At 35.8% G+C, this 22462-nt stretch overlaps 1 protein-coding gene across 3 annotated transcripts in view; it reads right to left on the bottom strand.

Annotated features, from left to right (window-relative positions):
• Positions 1–22462, bottom strand: part of LOC105217427 (LIM/homeobox protein Lhx3) — a 59160-nt gene that overhangs the window by 6247 nt on the left and 30451 nt on the right. Inside the window, exon 1 of one of the 3 annotated variants that reach the window (XM_011192417.3) lies at positions 3005–3644. The exons of the other annotated variants lie outside the window; for them this stretch is intronic. Coding sequence (XP_011190719.1) covers positions 3005–3119 — 115 coding nt within the window. The 5' untranslated portion in view covers positions 3120–3644. Of the gene's footprint in view, positions 1–3004; positions 3645–22462 lie in introns of those variants that run through there. 3 annotated transcript variants of the gene reach the window in all.

Raw genomic sequence — 22462 nt, 5'->3', positions numbered from 1 at the left:
GCAACAATATCAAATTGCGATTGTAGAAGCAGTTGGCAGTTGACACCTCGATGGATTAATAGCATTTCCAACAGATTTCTGTCACTTCATTGACTCGAAAGAGAAGTTTTCCTGACATGAAATCTCAATATGATAACCATAAATGACTGATTGAATGACCTATATTGGTGGTAATAAAACAAAGATATAGATGATCTTAATGCGACAATTTAGAATTTCGGTCCAAGAGAGTTGACACAGCTACAAACCAGGATTACATAGTCAATTATCCCAAGCTATTTAAAATTTCCTGTACTATCACCACTCGCTTTGCAATTAAAAGTAGTGTGAGTTGTCATCATGCTGCGTAACATAAATCAACCTCGAGTAATCAATATCGTCGCCGAAGCCAAGAGTGGACCAACTTAATTTAATGTATACCTTAGCCACAAAAACGTGTGGCCGGGTCTGCTAGTATTTTATATTTATTTTGTTTTTCTGCGATAAAGGCGAATACGTAAGTCAGGCGGTTAAAAATTTGAATACCTTGTATGGCCTTGATAGTGTAACAGACAATCACGTGAAAATTTCGTCATATTGCGTTCTGATAATTTTGAACTTTTTTCGAAAATATCGATATAATAATTAAAATCGTCGAGTCGGACCACCATGTTAGCACTGTTTCGTTTGCACAGGAGCTAAACATTGCGCACAAAATCTTTTAAAACTATTTAAATAAGCGTGGATACAAAAAGAAGTTCGTTAGAAGGGTCCACCCGTGAATCGCACCAAAATCGATCTACTTCAGAAGCATATGTTTGTTGCTGATGACAAGTGGGTCACACACAACAGTGCGGGCAACGAAAACGGTCGTGGTCGAATTGCGTGAGCCGGCGCAAATGATGGCCCAGAAAGAAATGACGGTCAGCACTAGATACTTTGTTTTTGATTCTAAATACCACGCATATGAATCGATATTAGTTATTAATTATAAAATAATTTGTATACAAATTGGTCTCTTGAAAAATCTTAATAATGGATTATTCTTTTGAAAATTATTTGTTTTTCTCAACATTATTTTCCTCACATTAGAATAGCGGCAGATTTACATTCAATTAGCTGCATGGTCGTCATTTTTTTAAACCTCAGAAAATATTTTCTTCTGCTTCTAGAAAATCCACTGTAGCATTTATCGCGAAATAAGTTATCTAACGTTGACTAAATCGGTAAGCGTGTGGTGTGTTGTTGTTGTTTCTTGTTATAAGATTATGAAGGACCCGTGATTAATTATATATCACTTGTCGGGTATTCAAAAAACTCAATTTCACGTGACTGTTATACTAGTATACTCTATTCACTGTTAGGTGTTGATGGCGGTTCCATTCGCAGACGTCTGTGAAATGTTGCGATTTGGTTAATCATATTATGTATGTATGTAAATGCGTAATTTAATTGAGAAGGAAATGAACCAAATTTTCATACGTGTGTGAACTTAAACGCCTAGGTGTTCGAACGCTTATTTTCAACAGCTTATTCAATCTTAACCCGAATTCCTGCACAGAACTTTTGTCGTTTCAGATTTTGCTGAAATGTAATAGACTTTTGCCTGAGCACGAAAATGGAGGTCGTTTTACGATTAATTATACAACATTTCCGGGACAAAAAAAAAACAGTGTAATTTGTGGTTTTGTCATATGGTACGTGTGGGTTTATTCGGGTTAACATAAATTAGTAGCTACAAGAAAACATAAGTTTCGTCCACCGATTTATTATACATTTATTCTAATAATTTTTTAGTTGAAACTGGAATAGGAAATTATGCAATTATTCAGAGCTTATTAAATTATATAAGTTTGTAGTAAAAATAATTATTTAAAAGTTTTGAGAAGGTTTAGAAACGAACTGTAATTTAATTAATTTTAATTAATTTTCGTCGACCTCTAGTACAATAGTTTTCCAAAATAAGGAACACATTAATTGTCAAGTACTTACTTCGAGTACTCACTTAGAAGTATGTTTTTCAATAAAAGTGAGCTAAATTGCAGTTTAATATTAATATTAAATATGTTTTATTAGTAATACATGATTAATCGCCGTTCGCTTCGTTGGAATACGAAGATTATATTTGATGGCACCTTCCTGAAGTCAATCAATACAATAAGTTTTGAGAAATTGACATTGTTTTTCTTTGCTGCTCTTAGCAGCTTTTCTATCAAACTCAATACTTTTCTTGTACTAATTTTTTCAATTTGCACATTTCTTTTTTTTCGTGTTTTTATCACGATTTTATTTGATTTTTAACTCATTCTAGAATATATTTTTCTTGTCAAAACACTTTATTGACATACTGTATGTCTTATTCAATGTAAAAAATATGCTCGTTTGTTATAAGCGGTTTTCGTTAAAACGAATATTCGTTATTTCAGAAAACTACTGTGATTTGATGTTGTCATAACGGTGTACACGACAGTTGAAATTAGTAAATCGGTGAAAGGATTTCAACGTGGCTGAGTACACTCTTTCTTAAATAATTACTTTTTATTTGAATTATTGGAAGCTAATTTCGAAAATCTGAGAATGCAATTTTTTTACTTATATAGTATCTCAATCTCCCTGAAAAAATTAATTTTTGACTAATACTCAGAAAAAAAAATCGATTTTGGCGTATAGTGTTATTGTTATAAAATGAACCCCGCATTCCGAAAATATATTCTAATTTTCCATGTGCTCATGATTTCGAATATAAAGGTATACATAAACATTAAGCTGAATAATCAAAACTGTGTGTTATTTTGCAGTAACGAGTTCAGCTGTTTAGTTTTTAAACAAATGTTCTTTAAAAGATTTTTCTTAATATTGAAACTGTATCCGTCGGCATTTTGAAAGAAATTCTTTAAAAATTTCATTCACAATTTTATAAATCTCCACAATTCGTTAGAGCTGTCAACGCATTTGCGCTTCACTTTAATTGAATTATAAAATAGACACATTTGTTAATCCACATGCCTTCGACGGTTACACTTACACAATAAAAATTCTGGCAATTGACTTAAATTGATTGGTGGTACACGATCATCACATTTCCCTCCACCGGAACACAGAAAGTCACTTTTAAACATCATAAGTTTCAAAAGTTCCATCCTGTTGATTTCGAAACGGCACGGCACAGCACTAAAAAAGGACCGTGCGCTGTTCGCAACCTTCACACATAATCCATATTAATTGCTATAAAATGTGCACTTGTTTCTAGGCATTAGGAGCACAACCGATACACAATTCGAAATTGCATACGGATATAACGTTTAATTTAACTTTTATTTTATTTAAAAAAGTGACACACAAAAACACCGACGACGTTCTGTAACGGACAAGTAAAAATAGACTCTCAACAACGGCGAAACGTTAGCGCGAGTGCGGAGCACATTCAAAAATCGGCAGCTACAGCGTACACTAGCATAGACAGTTTGTAGTACTCGTCGAAAGGTGCGTCTCGTACCGAACTGACGCTAACCGAATTGATGCACTACAAGCCCATCTTTACGGATGGACGGCTAGGTTAGGTGTGCTCTCTGCAAGTGCACTCGGTAATTCAGGGGTAAAAACGGCTATGAAAACAACAGCAGCAACAACAGCAAACAAATAACTGTAAAACGAATGCAATAACAATAACAAATACAAATACAAATACAAAACCGAAATACAAACCAAGTTGATAACTTTATGCTGGCATTGTTGCCTTTCTTGTTATTGCTGTTCTTGTCAGATTTGTATAAAGTTGCTGACATAATCGCGGTGGCCCTACCCTCAAAATCAAGCTGAAAATTGTTGCTTCCAGTGGAAAATGGAAGCAAACGCTTTGCTGAATCTATTGAGCAACCACCAGCACATAGCACACAAGGGGTACATTTGACACACGCACACATACAAACATATGTACATACGTAGAATTGTTAGTTTATTTCTATGAACTTGCAAGGTAGCTTTGGGGTTGGTGGGCGTGAGGTTGGCTGCCTGGCATTCTGTATGTTTGGTGCGGTTTAATGCTGGTCGTACCCGTTTGACTTTCGGTACATCGTGAGCGGATTGTGCGCTCAACACTTTATATCGGATGTCTGGCTGGCGGCCTGTCTGCCTGCTTGACTGCTCGGGGTAAGTGTTGCATTTTCTGGAGTTTTTGCTGAGCTCCAGCGAAGTCAGTTGGGTCGAACTCTCGTTTTTACCCATACAATTTGTATGTACACACATACTTACTAAGTGTGTGTGTGTGTATGTTTGTGTATGCGCTGAGCTGGGTTGGTCCTTCGACTGTTGTCGACTTGATATGCAGTGCAAGCTTCTACAAGGATACAAAGTGCTTTTGCGGCTACAAGCACACAACTTTGTGAGACTCGAATTGGAAAAGCGGGGAAGGGTCGTCAAAAAGAGAGTTTATGAGTGTGTGTATTATGGCGATGATTTCTATTGCGAGAGCGCTCTGAAGCGCTTTTGAACTGATCTGGATTGGTTGTTTTGTGGGTTCGCATTTTTAGGGAGTGGTCTTTTAAATGGGTATATTTATTTGCACGCTTGCATGTAAATATATACGTATATCTGGTTATTTGTTGAAATGCGGGTGCGTATTTAGTGAGTTTTGTTTGAATTTGCTTTGCCACGCAGATACATACATAAATGCGCTTATATGCCATATTTACTAATATGTATATTTATTGATGCGAATATGAATATATACAAATGTATATATGTGTATATAAATATAACTTCAATTTATATATGTATATCACATACTTAAAGCTTATACCTTTGTATGATTGTATGCATTCATAACTATCGAACCGAGAGGTTTGCACTAAGTACTTGCAAAGTGATGCATATGTATGTGCATTCTTATACACAAAACTGACTGGCTTTGACGCTAAAACGACTTTTGCCATCTGTATTATGCTGTTTTGTTTAGACATTAAAGTGGCCTTAAATTACTTAATAATATGCATACATACTTCTGTCATCAGTCCATCAATATATATAGTACACATGTAAATACGTATGTACCAGTTATTTATGCTTGAATGAATGTATGACAAATTGTATAATTTAAATGTTTGAAATTCAATTTAATGGCTTACAATTTCAATTCATAAAATATAATTTAAAGTACATACATACATATATACATATCTATTTATATATATATTCTTTATTTTAGTTGCTTTTGGAAGCTTTATGTTGTAACTGTGGTGAATTATTCAAGCTGGTGAATATTTAACTAAGTTTAACAATTTTTAAGGAAATTTCCGCATAAATATTTTATGATTCTCAAATCTATTGGCTGTCATATTTTACTGCTAATTTTTTAATTTCTAATTCCAAATTTAGTTTATTCACTTTTAATTATAAATCCTTTGGAAATTTGCTATGTATTAGGAGTGAGCAAAAACGAAAACTTTTACGATTATTTGAATCCCTCAGTACTCTTTGATACTATTTTTTACGTTTTCTCTTCAACGTTTTCTCTTCGCTCTTTCGGATAAAGCTTAATTTCAGCGGTGACTGAATGGTAGTGGTTCTATCCTAGTTGACAGGTGTAACAAAATACAAATGACACTGTCCGTTTTTTATTAACGATGTAACGTTCCTTAATCTAAATACGAGATAGTGGTAGTACTCCAATACGTGCTACACCATGGTGATCATAAGAAAATCCAAGCATTTGCTCTAATCTGGTGTAATTTGTATCCTACCGATATTGAGTAATAACATCAATGCAATCGTATTTAACCAATTTATAAAGAAACTGGAAGTTTGAGAATTCCTCTACTCTATTTTTTACTACTTAACAATTTTCAATAGTTGTTTACGGTCTTAGCCGTCTAGATAAACTATTACTTACAAACATTTTGACTAATATCACTTTTTATTAAAAACTTCAAGTTATAACACAAATAGTAAAATTTTAATCAGTGGAAAGTACTTAGAATATTTCTGTTGGCTTACTTCTTTGTTGGCTGGAATTTAGGTTTTGGTTAATAAGCCCAACCGGTTTCTTATAATAGAATGGCTAACACAATCTTTAGTAACGAAAGCATCAATATAAACCCGACTTCTTCAGATTAGTTGGAAATAGCCAAAATGACACACATGAGGCACTACAAACTAGAGTCCGACCAATTAATCGGCCTTGGCATAGGCATCTGTCAGTATTGGCCACAAAATTCAGCATCGGCATTGGTAAATTCGGAATCAGTCAGACACTACTACAAGCATTAAGAAACAACAACAGTTGTGTTATATTCGTCGTGTAACAAGATTATACTTGTATGAAAATAAAATAAAACTGTAATTTTATGCTTGGGTCATAGAAAAGTAACCTTTAGCAATGTATTCTTAAACGTAATCTATTCAACTTAATATACAGTTTTGGAAATTCTGGAAAATCACTTAGTTACACCATATCTGTTACACAATAAGCTTTGTTTAAAAGCCATAATCAATCTAGATAGATTTCTAATGTTTTTATACTCTCGCAACAAAAGTTGCTAAAGAGAGTATTATAGTTTTGTTCACATAACGGTTGTTTGTAACACCCAAAACTAAAAGAGTTAGATATAGATCATATTGGTATCATATATACCAAAGTGATCAGGGTGACGAGTAGATTTGAAATCCGGATGTCTGTCCGTCCGTCCGTCTGTCCGTCTGTGCAAGCTGTAACTTGAGTAAAAATTAAGATATCTTGACGAAACTTGGCACAAATATTCCTTGGCACCATAAGAAGATCAAGTTCGAAAATTGGCAGAATCGGACCATTGCCACGCCCACAAAATGGCGAAAACTAAAAACACATAAAGTGTCATAACTAAGACATAGTTTCCTTATATCCCAATGGTATGTTGTGAAAATAGGCCAAATCGCTTCACAACCACACCTACTTCCTATATACCAGAACTTTGAAGACGATCTGAATCGTTTACTTTACAATATATAAAGTAAGCACTAGTGAAGATATCGATGCAGAATTTTACACAAGTACTACGTTTATAGTGTGGCAGCCCCATTCTAAAAATCTCCGAAATCGGAACATAGGTTGTCAAGGCCCCATATATCGAACATGAGGACCTCGGTGCTTCTAATCTAATATTAGGGTTTCCAACTTTCAATGGACTTTATACAATATATATGACGAATATGTGGGTCAAATTGTGTATTATATAATATAAATAAAGTTAAATAAATAAATTGCAAGAATATAAAATGTTCGGTTACAGCCGAACTTAGCCCTTCCTTACTTGTTGTTATTTGAATACATAATAATCACTAATTTTATGATTTTGTTCGGTTCGACCACAAAAACAAAATTGTATCATAATGTTATATTTATTGTAAGTGAGCACAATAAATAACAATTTTTTGCGATTAACTTTGAAAATATACTCAATCACCAGTTTTCTATTGGCAGTTATGAACATCTCAATAAAATCTAAATAAAAATAAATAATTGTTCATTATTTTTAAAATAAAGAGTATTTCAAAATTGTCTAGCCTAGCATAATAAGAAAAACCCATCTTTTGATTTTCTCGTGATCTAAGTTTTATTTGGTAAAATTTCCTTTTTTTGAGTATGAAAAAGTACTTGGTAATAATCTCTTTAATAGTTTTTGCAACACTAACCTGAGGTTGTTAAAGCAGACTATTACAGTGCAAGCATACGTATGTATGCATTGAAACATATATGTATTTATATAGTAAAATGCAATAATTTAGGAATATAAAACACCAGCGTGATGTGACATATATATTTGCTACAAATTCTTTAAATATGGTTACAGTGTCTATAAAACTATAAAAACTGGTGACAACATCACCGAGGGAGTACCCATGAATTGTCATTAAATACAATAAAATGGCAACCATTCGTTAAAAGTAAACAAGTCAACAATGTCTAGGCTGAGAAAAAACCCAACAGAGTAATCGTATCCTTACACTTATGTAAAAAGGGCGTGCCGCAAATGCCACCCCACTAGTTGACTCCATATCGACGCATGTTCGAGGGTTGTAAGCGCTGCAAGTGCAGAGGAGTCGCGATTTCTTGTAAATAAATATGTATGTTAGTATGTATGTATGAGTAGTTGCAAAAAGGTGGGTGGTCTCATTGCTTGTTTTGGGGTGGAATTATATTTTTTCTCTTTCGCAAACGGAATAAGTGAGACGTTTACCCCGATACACGTATACGTACGTACATACATACATGCAGACATATTTCTTATATAAAAAATGCACCAGCTCTTGAGAATATACATCTATATACATATGGATATATATTGACCTATGCGTAGAAAGTCTTTTCGGGCTTGCATACGTCGCAAAAATGTTGTCTTTTCTAAATTTCGCTTCCCAAAATATCATTTGGCGACAAAACTTTTGCGTGAGTGTATGTAAGTATGTACACAAATATCTATCTAAGTACAAAAAAATCTCCTATTTGTTATCCCTCTCAACTGTCAATTATAATTTCAGTTGTTTTGACATATCAACCTGTCAGTTTCTGCCATTTTGTAAAAGCATCGCAAAATCTTAGTAAGTACTTAAATTGTCTATTGAAGACCAACATAGATTAAAATATGTGTATCTATACATTATGGTGGTTCGTAAAACAACACAAAAGAACAATTTTAGGCGTTTTAGACCTAAATTCGTAAGACCACATTTCATTTACATATGTGCATACGTAACTCTTAGGCCATTTTTGAGATGGTTGAGGCTGGTCACACTTGCTGATTTTTCTATGAATGATAGCAAAATTATTTTAATTAAGTAAATCGGGAAGAAAATGTATGTATTATATCCTTTACCAAATCTAAGTAGTATCTAAAATCATTAAATTTGTTTAATTGTCTCCTAAGAGTTCTAATAATTTACCAACCATAATTCGAAGTGCCAAGACAGATGTTGAGATTGGTGTTTAAGAAATCTGATTTTTTATAAGCCATACACTGTTTGAGGTAGATGAATCATTTAACACTACTTCAATTCGATCCGGCAAGACAGATGGTTTTTCGTCGATCAAAGCATGGAATTGACTGGGTATCCATTGACTTCATTTTGTTCTAAAAAACACTAGTTCGTCCGCGATTACGAGTGTTAGAAGAAAACATTGATGCTTTTAAATTTAGATATCGGTGTGATAATTGATACCTCTTCCACTCAAATTTGATTTTTATATTGTTATATCAGAATTTAATAAGACAACCCTATACGAACAATAATAACTGTTGACACAATAATATTCGATAGGTTAGGTTTTCAAAAATTGAAAAAAATAAATAAATGTTGTCGCAATAAATATTTAGAACAATATGAAAAAAAATATTATTCAAATACAGTGGAACTTCCATAACTCGAACTTCTATAACTCGAAGATCTCCATAACTCGAACTCTTGAAGAGGCAATAGAGTGCAACTTTCATACAAATTTCTTCCCTAAATCGAACTTTTTGGTAAGGACATAATACAAAATTTAAAATTTTACTATCGAGGCAGAATTTTAAAAGAGTCCCTCTATATTGTACGGAGGCAAACAACAAATATAATATTACACATATGTATGTATTGCATAAATCATGAAACAAAGTCATGGGATATAGACGTCAAGTGCCAATAATAGCAAACTGCAACAAACAAAATCACAGAATACATGTGTCAATGTATTTAAATAAAATTTTATGCTAAGTCAATAAATAAAACAGTGTATAAATCTATGTTTTACAGCTTTTTCACAATTTATATGTTTTAATGAAAATTCTATAACTCGAAGTCTCTCTAACTCGAAGTTTTTTGTGAATTATACTGATTCGAGTTAGAGAAGTCTCCAGAAGAATCGAAGTGAGTTTGTTTACTAAAAGTCTGTCAAAAATTCAAATTTTAATATTTTCTTTTTTCCTTCGTCCATTAACTAGTCATGTACTATCAATTTTTTTTTATTTTGGATGAACCAATAATGAGTTATACAGGCCCCGCAAGAGCTTTGTTTTGGGAACGTCAAGGGAGATTAGGTACCAACGGCTGAGTTTATGGAGTTTGTAAATACAAATTTCACAAAATACTCAGAAAATTAATGAATTGCCTTTATTAGTTTATAAAATTTATGAAATTATAATTTATAACAAACATCAAACAAACAAAGCTCGAGTATAGCGGAGTTTTGATTATGAAATAAAAATAATTTCTTTTGGATAATCATCCTAATTTCTTTATTTCTCCTATTTAATTTCAACCTTAGAAATATATTGACCTCTTATTTAACCGGATTTTAATGTTTCAAACAAAACGTCTACGGTGTAATAATTGTTTTTAATATATTTAGAGACATAACAAAATGTTTTTGAACCATAAATCGAACTTTAATAATTCGAAGTTCTCCATAACTCGAACACCTGAATTGGCAATAGAAGTCAAATTTCATGCAAATTACATTTCGTAGCGCGAAAATCTCTCTAAAGTTTTTTTGTGGATTATGGAGATTCGAGTTAGGGAAGTTCAACTGTATGTGAAAGATATTTCTATATCAAAACACAGTCAAACCCAAATTGCCATACACTTGAGTATGTACATACACAGTAGTAACCAAGCTCCTTTACCTTAACAGGTCGTTTGGAAATTACGATTTGAACCTAAATGGCAAAACTTTTTGTTAGCCGGCATTGTTTTAATTGCAAATAACATGAAAGTGAGATAAGCGCCGGCAACTAAATATTGCTCATTTTGGTTGGTGAGCGACTTTTTAATGAGTGTAAACAAAATGCTGGCGCGTGCTAAACATTTTTCTACTTAAATATTCATTATACCGACATACTGACACACCTGCGCCGCCCACTAAAGGGGACGTTATGGACTTACGCAATGCGCGTAGAAACGACCGAATATTGTGCAAGCGTGAATAAATGACCTGAAATTAACTTTGAATGGAGTTTAATGCATTGCGTGTGGTCAAACTAACGATGGGTATGCACGTTATTCGGCACTCACCGTAAACACACTACGAACGCTATTGGCCACTTAGGTGCACTCGCACAGCGTTTTCATAATAATAATATACATTTAGATTTATATGAATATAAGTGTGTGTATGGAATAAAGATTCTTATTCTATTGAAACACATCTGTTGTTTAGGTGAGAAATTTATAATCGTGTCATATCTCGATTTGGCATTTTTATAACTTTTCGCTTGTGGGTGCGCTTGCAAGAGGTCCCTTTATTTTATTATGATTCATAAACTATGTTCCATCAAGTTTTTTATACTTTTAGAATCACGAATAAAATAAATAATTGTTTATGCAGAAATGTGCCGGTATGTACGACTATCGCAGAATGTATATCCACCGAGAAGTCGTTGTACTCGCTTCATAAGGTTGAGGGATTTTGTGCGAAACGTTTTCGGGAAGGGTCGCCATTATCTGCTGAAGAAAGGTCATTTACAATTTTATTCAAGATATTAATGTAGGAGGAAATGTACGGTCTTCACATGATTTTATATAGAATCCTTAAGTACAGTTGAACTTCCATAACTCGAAGCTCCCCATAACTCGAACTCTAGAATTTGCAATAGAAGTCAAATGTCAGACAAATTACCTTCCATAACCGAAGTCTCTCTAACTCTATGTTTTTTGTGGATTATAGTGATTCAAGTTAGGGAAGTTCAACTGTATTTTCTATTCGAAATATTTGCTCTTTCTCAGAATGATCTACGGATCGCTTCCACCGTTCTCTTAACTTTACGGCTTAAGTTATCTTGTCAAACCAGATAAAAGTAAAAGAGACGAAGTCATTAGCTGTTCATATAACTTCCTGATTGCCAACAGTAAAATAAGTCTCGGAAATGAAAAGAGGAAGAAGAGAACAAAAATATAATAACCTCCAATAATGCATTGACTTTATGCAACCTGATTGAATCTAATCCGAGTAAAAGTTAGAAGCACTTACGAGTGGCATTCATTAATTGCAAGGACGATAGCGATGACTACTCGTAAACTATGCATAATATGGTAGCGTTAGCGGTGGTGGCGGTCTGGGAGGTCGCCTTTAATGGCATTACGTCGCGCAAGTAGTTGTTGTTGTATATTTTTTGTGACTGCATAACAGTTAATACGAATGAAGGGTGAATGAATTAAATAGAGCGCGGTAATATGTACACAAACAAATATAGAGCTCGAAATTGGGACTTCGGCCAACTAATGTCATGCCTGTTTGTTGTCAGTATAAGATTGTAGCTGTAATATACTTATGCCAAATATAAATAAAGGCACAATAGCTGACAAAAAATTCAAATGAAGTCACCAATAATCTAAGTGACATGTAAACATAAATGCATGCATATATCATAAATACCCAGCAGGGTACAACAATGCTTTTGAACTGTTTTTCTTTGAGAATTTTCTGTTTGCTAAATTCTGAAAGAAGTCATGCGATATTATTACACTGTACAACACTCTGGTCTGGGTATTGGACCAAACTAATGTTTGCGGAAGATTGGGATATACGTAAACAAAATCCATAATCTGGATATAATCTACATTTTTATCTTATTTTAGTGGTGTATACATTTTTGCGCTCAAACGTATATAACAGATGATATGAAGGGTGAAAGCTAGATCTTCGAAAAAAAAATACAAATTTTATATATTTAAAAATATTGGACACCTTATAGCATCTGTCATGCAAGTTTGGCGGACAAATTTTATACATCATTGAATTATGAAGAAAATTTTTATTATTTCCATATTTCTAATTTTTTGACTACAGCCCACGCTCGAAAATGTGAACGAATTACAACCAAGGCAGTTCACATTTGCGAATTTTTCATGTTTTCGAAAACCCAATAATATAACGTAATTACAAATTTTAATGCAGGGTTTTGGCTATTTCTTTCAACAATAAAGCACTCAATTGACAGTTCTTATTTCGCACACGGATAAACCAAAGATAAATAGAGTTTTCAATTTTGGGCAGCAGTTTTTTTCATTTTCCAATAGTCAATGCACAAAAAAGAGTGTTCACGTTTCAGAGCGTTCATGTTTCCAGCGTGCCCTGAATATGCTAAAAGTAATAATAATTGAAAACCCTTTGAACTTCGAATTTAAATATTTAGATTTTAGAGGCAAACTTTTACTTATGACTCAGTTTTCCGGAAAACAATAGTTTTGTTCCATACCCAGAAAAAAACGCCTTAAATAACTGCATACAGATATACAACATCTGTCAAGCAACTAAAGTGTAAGCTCGAAAAAATCGCCAAAAATCGATAGTCTTAAATTGACATAATGACTGCCAGACGAATTTGCGACTAAAATTTTACTACTTAATGAAATACGCACTTCCGTAGCATAGGGATTTTGCTGCTGAGGACAATAAAATTGTATCAAATGCGCCTCACTTCGAACATCTGCAAGCTGAAAGAGGCGAGTATTGTTCGTGTCATCGTGCTTGTCCTGTGCTTTTCTCGCCCCTATACGTATGTTTGTATGTAGATTTACCCCGGTAGCACATTCTGTTATAATGTCACTAAATACCCCAGCAGTCTTTAGTTTTGCCGGGTTCTGTGTTGTTGCTATTATTACTGACTTTTTTTCGCTTCTACATTTCACGTTTTACACGCCTTCTTACTGCTTCCCCCACACAACCTTTAAAGTTTCGAAATGATTTTGTTAGGGAAAACGTTAACACCCTTTTGAATTATTACCGTTCCGTCCGACATGCCGTCACCCGCTTTTCCACCAACGAACCATTCGAACTATATATTCAAATTGTTGTTGGTGGTTTTGTTATTGCTGTTGTTGTTGTTAGTACACTCCTTAAGCACTATTGTTACTTTGGTCGCATTTAGTTGTGGTTGTTGTTATTTGTATTGTTGTTCCACTGTTTATGAGTGACTTTGGTTGTGCGCTTGTATGTGTGTGCGCGTGGCTTTCATTTGAAGTAAATAGAGCACTTAGCGGAAACTGCAAACAAATTATTGCACTTGCATACACTTAAAGGATTACATGGTTGAATACTGTGTTGCGTGCTTAGTGTCCTTATGCCATTAGCCGCCAGAACGCTAGCGGCTGGCGTGAGTTAGCGACGGGTGCGATAATGCATTGGGTGCGCTGTTACACACCCACTCGCTGCGCCGATATCCTGCCCAAATGGCATAACAGTGCGCGTTTACATACATACATACATACACAGAGCTGTTAAATGGAATGCAGGCAACGGTAAATGCCCGTGGTGGTCGTCGTTTTTGTCATCGTGGCCAATGAATGAGTGTAAGTTATTTAATGGATTCGGCTTAAGTGCTGCATTGACATTTTGATAAATGCTTCATAACAGATGCGCACACCAGCTATTCTGACACTGACACACACGACTGGTGAATAAATACATACAAACGTATGTGTGTGTGTGCACGTCAGTAAGTCATTCAAAATAGGGTGGTGTCGGCCGCCGACCGGCGCTTCGCCTTTATGCTTTGCTTGCTTAAATCACTTTGACGAAATGTTTAGTTGTTTTTTTTTTACTTTGTGAATGTGTCATTGTCGTCGTTGGAAGTACAAAAATTATATATTTAGAGCTAGGGTCGTGATTTGAGTATTGACACAAAGGCGGAATTAAGATACTTCACTCGTTCAATTGAAAAAGTTATATTGAAAAGTTAAACATACTAATCCATGGAGAGTGCTTACTCAATTTGAAGATAAATCTTCATTAAGTAATATGTGTATGTATGTATGTACATATGTAGGTCAATTTTTGGTATGTCTGTGCTCATTGCAAATTTGGTCGGAAGTCAACCTGTCGGCTTATAGAATCTCAATTATCGTTGCATAAATCAACAAATCTCGGTTATGCTTCAAATGCAATATAGTATATAAAATAACAATAAAGAATCAACCAAATATAAATCCGATATGAATTAGGTTCCTTGATCATTTTATCTGGACTGACTCCTTGAGGAAAGTAGATATAGATATTATACGAGGGCTGCTATATATATTTCTGGCCTAGGCAACACTAAGTGTTGCCATTTGCAATCTGACATTTCCATTGGAAAGTTTGACATATTTTAGCATAACATCACTCAGAACGTTTTGTCATTTAATCGTGAATTGTTTTATTTACAGGGAATTAAAAAATTCATCTCGGCATAAAAATGGAATTAACTCGTGAACATTTTCGTGCGATCGTTTTTCACAACTTTCGACGTGGATTATCGCGACAAGAGCGCTTCGATGAACTAAAATCTTTGTATGGCTATGAAGCACAATCCTTTAGTACTGTGAAAAACTGGTACAACGAATTCAATCGTGGCCGACGCTCGCTCAAAGACGAATTCCGTGAAGGTCGTCCAAAAACAGCCGTTGTGCCAGAAAACATCGTTGCCGTACGTGAACTGATAATGCAAGACCTAATGTTACATACATACCTTCAGATAGAGGCATGCCTATGCATTTCTCCCACCAGCATACATTCGATATTGCATGAACACCTGGCCGTTCTGTTCTCGTTCGATCCCGCACAATTTGACAATCGCTCAAAAAAAGGCTGAAAAAAGTGCTTCGAAACTTTGTTTGAGCGCATGCAAATAAATCTTGATGGAGAATATTTTGAAAAACAATAAAAACATTTTCGTTGATAAATATTCCTATTTTCATTATTAGGCCAGAAATATATATAGCAGCCCTCGTATATTATACCTTCACTTGATCACTTTGGAAGATAGAGATAGCCCATCTCCAGCTGAACGCTCTATATTACCAGACCTAATGTTGTAAATGTCCAGCATCAACAACACCAACAATTTCAGCCTCGAAATCCAGCGCAGAATCACTCTTGCCAATAGGTGCTACTTTGGACTGAGTAGGCAATTGAAAAGTAAAGTCTTCTCTCGACGAACCAAAATCAAACTCTACAATTCGCTTATCATTACCGTCCTGATTTATGGTGCAGAAGCTCGGACGACATCAGATGAGACGACACTGGGAGTGTTCGAGAGGAAAATTTTGCACAAGATTTATGGTTCTTAGGACATTGGCAAGGACGAATACCGCAGACGATGGAACGATGAGCTGTACGAGTTATACGACGACATTGACATAGTTCAGCGAATAAAAAGACAGCGGCTACGCTGGTTAGGTCATGTTGTCCGAATGGACGAAAACACTCCAGCCTTGAAAGTGTTCGATGTAGAACCCCCCGGAGGAAGCCAAGGAAGGGGAAGGCCTCCACTCCGTTGGAAGGACCAGGTGGAGAAGGACCTGTCTTCACTTGGTATTACCAATTGGCGCCAAACTGCCAAAAGGAGAGATGCGTGGCGCGCTGTTGTGGACTCGGCTATAACCGCGTAAGCGGTTTCTACGCCAGTCAAGAAGAAGATTGTAAAAATCAGTATTTAGTTAATATTTACACATATCAATACATCAAATATAATTTAACAGCTTAAGCTTTATTGAAACCAGTCTAAAATTCTCCTTCAAAGGAATATTATCACAGTTTTGTAGAACTATTGTCACCACTTCAGCGAAGTATTTACAAATTATAACGCGAAGAAAGCTTGTACGAACTGTCAAACGACGTTAGCATCGCTTAATAAATCAAAATCCAGCAGCCAACATCTTCCCAGTATTTTTTTAATTCAATACCATTCAACCCACAACGGATTAGCCGAGACGCTTTTCCTTGTCTGATACGACTATATCCCATAGCTTCGTATCTGACAACCCACATCGAATAAGACGTGACAAAAACGTATGCTCGTTTGGATTGGGTGTGGGTTAAGCCTAACAGAGAAAGGATAATCTCGACTATAGTAAAAGATAAGCGAAGAAAGTACTGGCCTGTCTTGATGTTAGCGAAGAGTTTATAATATATATTTATAAATTTTCATTTATTGGGTTTTCTAAATATCCTCTAATTATATACAAAATATATTTACAAATTACTGACACTATTATGTCAGTCAAATTTTGTTCCGGGGATCATAGAAAAATGCCTAATTAGCATTCCAACATAACGTTGACAATCTTTATATATGTAATAATTATTCGACAAACATCTTAGAGGGTCTGACGTCTGTTATGAAAATAGTCGAACATTTTTCGAAGTTTCAAACAGTTCTTCATACGACATTTATTTGATATGGATAAACAGAAGATATCCGGACACATACCCGAACACAATGGATATCTGAATATAATATTTAATATACGGAGAGAAGAGATTAATGAAATCCAATATCGGGAAAATAAAAAAATGGTGTCCGGAAATGTTATTTATAAATTTTAACTGTTTGTTCATATTTATTTAAATATTTAAGGGTTAATACGTAAAAATACCACTTAACGAGCTCACTAAGCGCCGAAAGTTTGTTGTAAGATTCTACATATGTACGTATATACATATATGTATTAAAACATCAACAACAACACAATAAACAGTTATGAGTAGAAATTACAGGTACGGGTCAAGGGAGTTTATATGTAGGCACATACATACATATGTAAGTGTTTCAGCTAACCGTTTTGATTTCATGCATACGTAAGTGTTTATGTAATCTTACACGTACATAGTGTTCAGAAAAAGCCGTAAAAGGCGATCGACTTCACAAGTGCAACTGCTTACTAACTTTCTGTGCATAAACTAAGTTAAGTTAAACACTTTAACTAAATGCTGCAATTAAGTAGCACACGTGTCAGGCACTCAGCCAACGAGTAATTCAATATCGAGTGAAACCAAGCGCCCGACTAAGCACACGCACATACCTGCCTATGTCTTTAGAATGTATGCCCTCTCAACCCCAATCATTTACGCCCTTCTTTTTCCTTCAGTTCCATATATGGTTAAGCTTTGCGTGGCGTTGCGAATAATCGTAATGCGATAATACTGGCAAAAAGAAGCCACTAGCAATTACGGCGCGACGCCGCCGAAGATGGGTAGGTCGTGTAAGTAACACGCGTCGCCTCCATCGCTCTGTGGCTATGCGAGAGCGGCAAGTAAAATGAGTTAAACAAGTGCAATTTCTACTTATCATCTGCCATTTGCCATTTGCGTTACCTTACCGCCAACCGAATGTCATGGCCATATTTCCGGTGTGTTGGCGCACATGAATGTACAGGTGCACAGGTGCTTTATTAGTGGCGAGTAAGTAAGTGAGGTCACCGCACACACTTAGGGCGGCGCACTCTTAATGAGCCGACACAAAGGTGAGGCGAAGAAGATGTGCTCTTTGCCTGCTAACAAAAAGACGTTCACATTAATGAGGACAACAGGCATTTAACCAAAAGAGCTTGGCGTTGTCATAAAAGGAACACTTTGCCACTTTAGTGTTGCGTAATTAAAAACGTTGGTCATGAAATATTAACCCACCTTTGGATTTTGTGCCGTACGATGCCGGATGTGACGCGCTCCTGGCAAATGCAAATTTGGTGAAACAAAAAATAAAAAGAGGCAATAACAAAAATGTCTCACGGAAAAATGTGTAATAAAAGTAAGCATCTAAAAGCTTGGCATTTAAGCAATGCTTAACCGAGAGTCATAAGGATATCTGTCGTATGTGCGAAGCATGTGCTTTCATACAATATCATTTACTTTATTCCATTGTAGTTGTGTATTGTGAAATAAAAGCTACCAAGAAAGTCAGTCAAAGGTGAGACGTGCCGATGTGTATACCTACATACATATATATTAAATTGTTATGACTTTGCATTAGACATATGTACATAAATATATGTACGGCACATAAATATATTTGACTGAGTTCAAAGCTACTACTGTCTGCATTGTTAAAAGATATAAAAGCCAGCTGGTTCTCCGCCGTCGTTATTGTCCATAATTAATTATATGGAGAATACCGTAAAATTAAGTAATTTTTTTATTATAACCTGTTGTATACAGTAACAATTGCGGTTCAAGATTTTACGCACCTGTTGAGCTTTCAACAATTAATATTTTGATTAACAGGCACATCGTATAATATATAGCCATTATTGAAGTTTGGATTATTTCGTTCAACATTCGTACGAAGTTCATCAATCGCTGCTGGCTTGTTGGAACCATAGAGTCGACGTATCGCACGATCGATGCGACCAATTGATTGGGCCATTTCGTGAGATAAACCCATTGTGGCATTCGCTGTGTGGCTTGTGGCGCCGTCCTGTTGGAACCATATATTGTCCAAGTCCATATCATCCAATTCGGGCCAAAAATATTGGGTTATCGTTGTCAGTCTTGATCATCACTGAAGAAGTACGGCCCAATGATGCCTCCGGCCCATGAACCGCACCGAACTGTAATTTTTTCGGGATGCAATGATGATCATGGAATAAGTGTGGATTGCTGCTTATTGACGAAGCCATTCAGCTGAGATATGAGCGGCTTCAGTTCTTGCGTCATTTTGATCTTGTAAAGATGATCAACGCTTGAGAACGACGTCTAAGAGATGCGCTCCCTTAATGCGCTAGCGGCAGCAATATTCTTGACACTACGGGCATTTCTTTGTCACTGGCACGGGAACATTTTGTACTGTGCTTGTGGATTCACAATTTTTCACTATACGCTCAATTGTTCATCTGACAGGACGATTATGACGACCATAAATTTGACGTAGCGCTCTTAAAGTTAAGGCCACTGACTGCGAATTTCGGTAGTAAATTTTAATAACTTCGACTACTGAGATCCTCATCAATTTGGAAGCTTTAACACAAGCAGTTCGGCATTATGGAGAATGGGTCTATTGGCCGAAGACAAGTTTGGATACTATGGAGTGTGTTTGGACATGATTGAAATGCCTTTTGTGTGAGTCAAACAAAACAAACAATCACTTCCATGATCCTTTGGTTCGGTCCAATTCATTGGTGTAGCAAATGGCATATGTCAGGAATCTTTTTCATAGTCTGGTCATTTTAGATACAGAGATAAAATACTTTTATTATAAAACTATAAGAGATTTTGCGCTTAACAACAATAAATTCTTTAACCATCTACTTCTATACAAATTTTGGATTATTTCTAAATTATTATACGCAAGGGATAACGCCGGAAATATTTAATCAATATCCTAATACACTCAACATTTTAGACTCAGTTTAATGGTTACACAATCAAATAATAGACCGTACAACATTTCTTTCTAGCAATCTGTTGCATCCACTTAAACCACGCTCACTAACAATTTCTGAGTTATATGAATATATGTACATATCTATTTGTATATATTATATCATAGCAGCTATACACACTAATTTGGACTTGCATTTGTAGCTCTTCAGAAAACATCCCTTCGCCTTTTGGGCTGACTGAAGTTGACTTTCATGGTTTAGTTAATACTAGAACATTACCGTGAAAAACCAGTAGCTTGCGTTACGCACCATGAGACCAACCATCTGAAAAAGTATGCGAAGGTAAATGGTGAATTCCACACCTTATTGAAAATGAAATACAAAGTGAATCACCGGTGGGAATAGGACCGTACAATCATAAAACTTCAACCCTGCCAAGAAAGGTTAAAGTCGTGTGGTTTCGGTTTGTAGCTTTCGATGTAAATACTACAAGAATAAACAGATATACATACATACATACTTACTGGTTGTGTGGGATATTAAGGTGATCCGAAAGTTTTCAAGTTTTATAATACAGGACATATTTAACAGATTTCGCTAGTGTTCCTCATGGATCTTTATAGAAATCTCCGCTTAACAGTAAAGTTTAGACACAGGATACTGACTGATAAGAAGAAAAGAAATCAAGTCCGGTGACTTGGATATAATCTTTTAGTGAATCAGATTTCTCTTCTTGACTGGCGTAGACACCGCTTACGCGGTTATAGTCGAGTCCAAAACAGCGCGCCACGTATCCCTCCTTCTGGCAGTTTGGCGCCAATTGGTTATACCACGCGAAGCCCGGTCCCTCTCCACCTGGTCCTTCCATCGGAGTGGAGGTCTCCCTCTTCCTCGGCTTCCACCAGCGGGTACTGCATCGAATACTTTCAGAGCTGGAGCACTTTCATCCATTCGAACAACATGTCCTAGCCAGCGTAGCCGCTGTTTTTTTTTTTCGCTGGACTATGTCTATGTCGTCGAATAACACATACAGCTCATCGTTCCATCGTCTGCGGTATTCGCCGTTGCCAATGTTTAAGGGACCATAAATCTTACGCAAAACCTTTCTCTCGAAAACTCCTAGTGCCGTCTCATCGGATGTTGACATCGTCCACGCTTCTGCACCGTAAAGTAGGACGGGAATGATGAGAGACTTGTAGAGTTTGGTTTTTGTTCGTCGAGAGAGGACTTTACTTTTCAATTGCCTACTTAGTCCATAGTCCTGTTGGCAAGAGTGATTCTGCGTTGGATTTCCAGGCTGACATTGTTATTGCTGTTAATGCTGGTTCCCAGGTAGTCGAAATTATCTACAACTTCAAAGTTATGACTGTCAACGTGCGAGCCAAGACGCGAATGCGCTGACTGTTTGTTTGACGACAGGAGATATTTCGTCTTGTCCTCGTTCACCACCATACCCATACGCTTCGCTTCCTTATCCAGTCTGGAAAAAGCAGAACTAACGGCGCGGGTGTTGTTTCCGATGATATCGATATCATCGGCGTACGGCAGTAGCTGTACACTCTTATAGAAGATTGTACCTTCTCTATTTAGCTCTGCAGATCGTATTATTTTCTCCAGCATCAGGTTAAAGAAATCACACGAGAGTGAGTCACCTTGTCTGAAATCTCGTTTGATATCGAACGGCTCGGAGAGGTCCTTCCCGATCCTGACGGAGCTTTTGGTGTTAAGTGAATCAGACTAATGTAATATATTATATATTTCGTAGAAACAAACTTTATTCGCATATTCTTACAATGCGATACAAATATTCATATGTATGAGTGTCTGTAAAGAGCCATATCTCCATTACCAAAAGGGAAGAGCACATAGGCAGACAGACCGTCATTTGTTGCAATGGTCAAAACTGAAGAGTCGTCTAAGCATAATAGTGGGAGTATCATTGGTGGTTGTTTTGGGCCTAAATTCAATGAGCTCCTTTGAAATTGTATTGCAATGCGTCGTAAAGGCGTGCACTGATGGCACAAATATGTATTTCCACAGCAAGTCAGAAAACAAAAAACCGATGAATCGCGGACAACGGTAAGGACCATCTGTTGGAGTACCGGCCATAAACTCATAAGGGGTGAATTTCTATGAACTGAAAGCCATTTGACACAGCGAGTGAAAATGTGAAATGCAAAATTTTTACAGACAAAGCCGACAGCTTATTCAATGGGAAAAGCATTCGACAAACAACAACAACTACATGCTGAATTCCGTTTAAGTGGAGCTATGTAAATATGTATGTATTTTTTTATATACATAAAGTATAATTTATTCAAGAGGGATACTCCATCTCGACTGAGCTTATTTCGAATATTTTTTTTTATTTCACAGCCATCTAAGTAAGTTTAGATTTTTT

The sequence above is a fragment of the Zeugodacus cucurbitae genome, chromosome 3 (genome assembly GCF_028554725.1).
Source record: "Zeugodacus cucurbitae isolate PBARC_wt_2022May chromosome 3, idZeuCucr1.2, whole genome shotgun sequence".
In the NCBI taxonomy this organism is placed as follows: domain Eukaryota; kingdom Metazoa; phylum Arthropoda; class Insecta; order Diptera; family Tephritidae; genus Zeugodacus; species Zeugodacus cucurbitae.
This window is presented reverse-complemented; position numbering and strand designations above follow the sequence as displayed.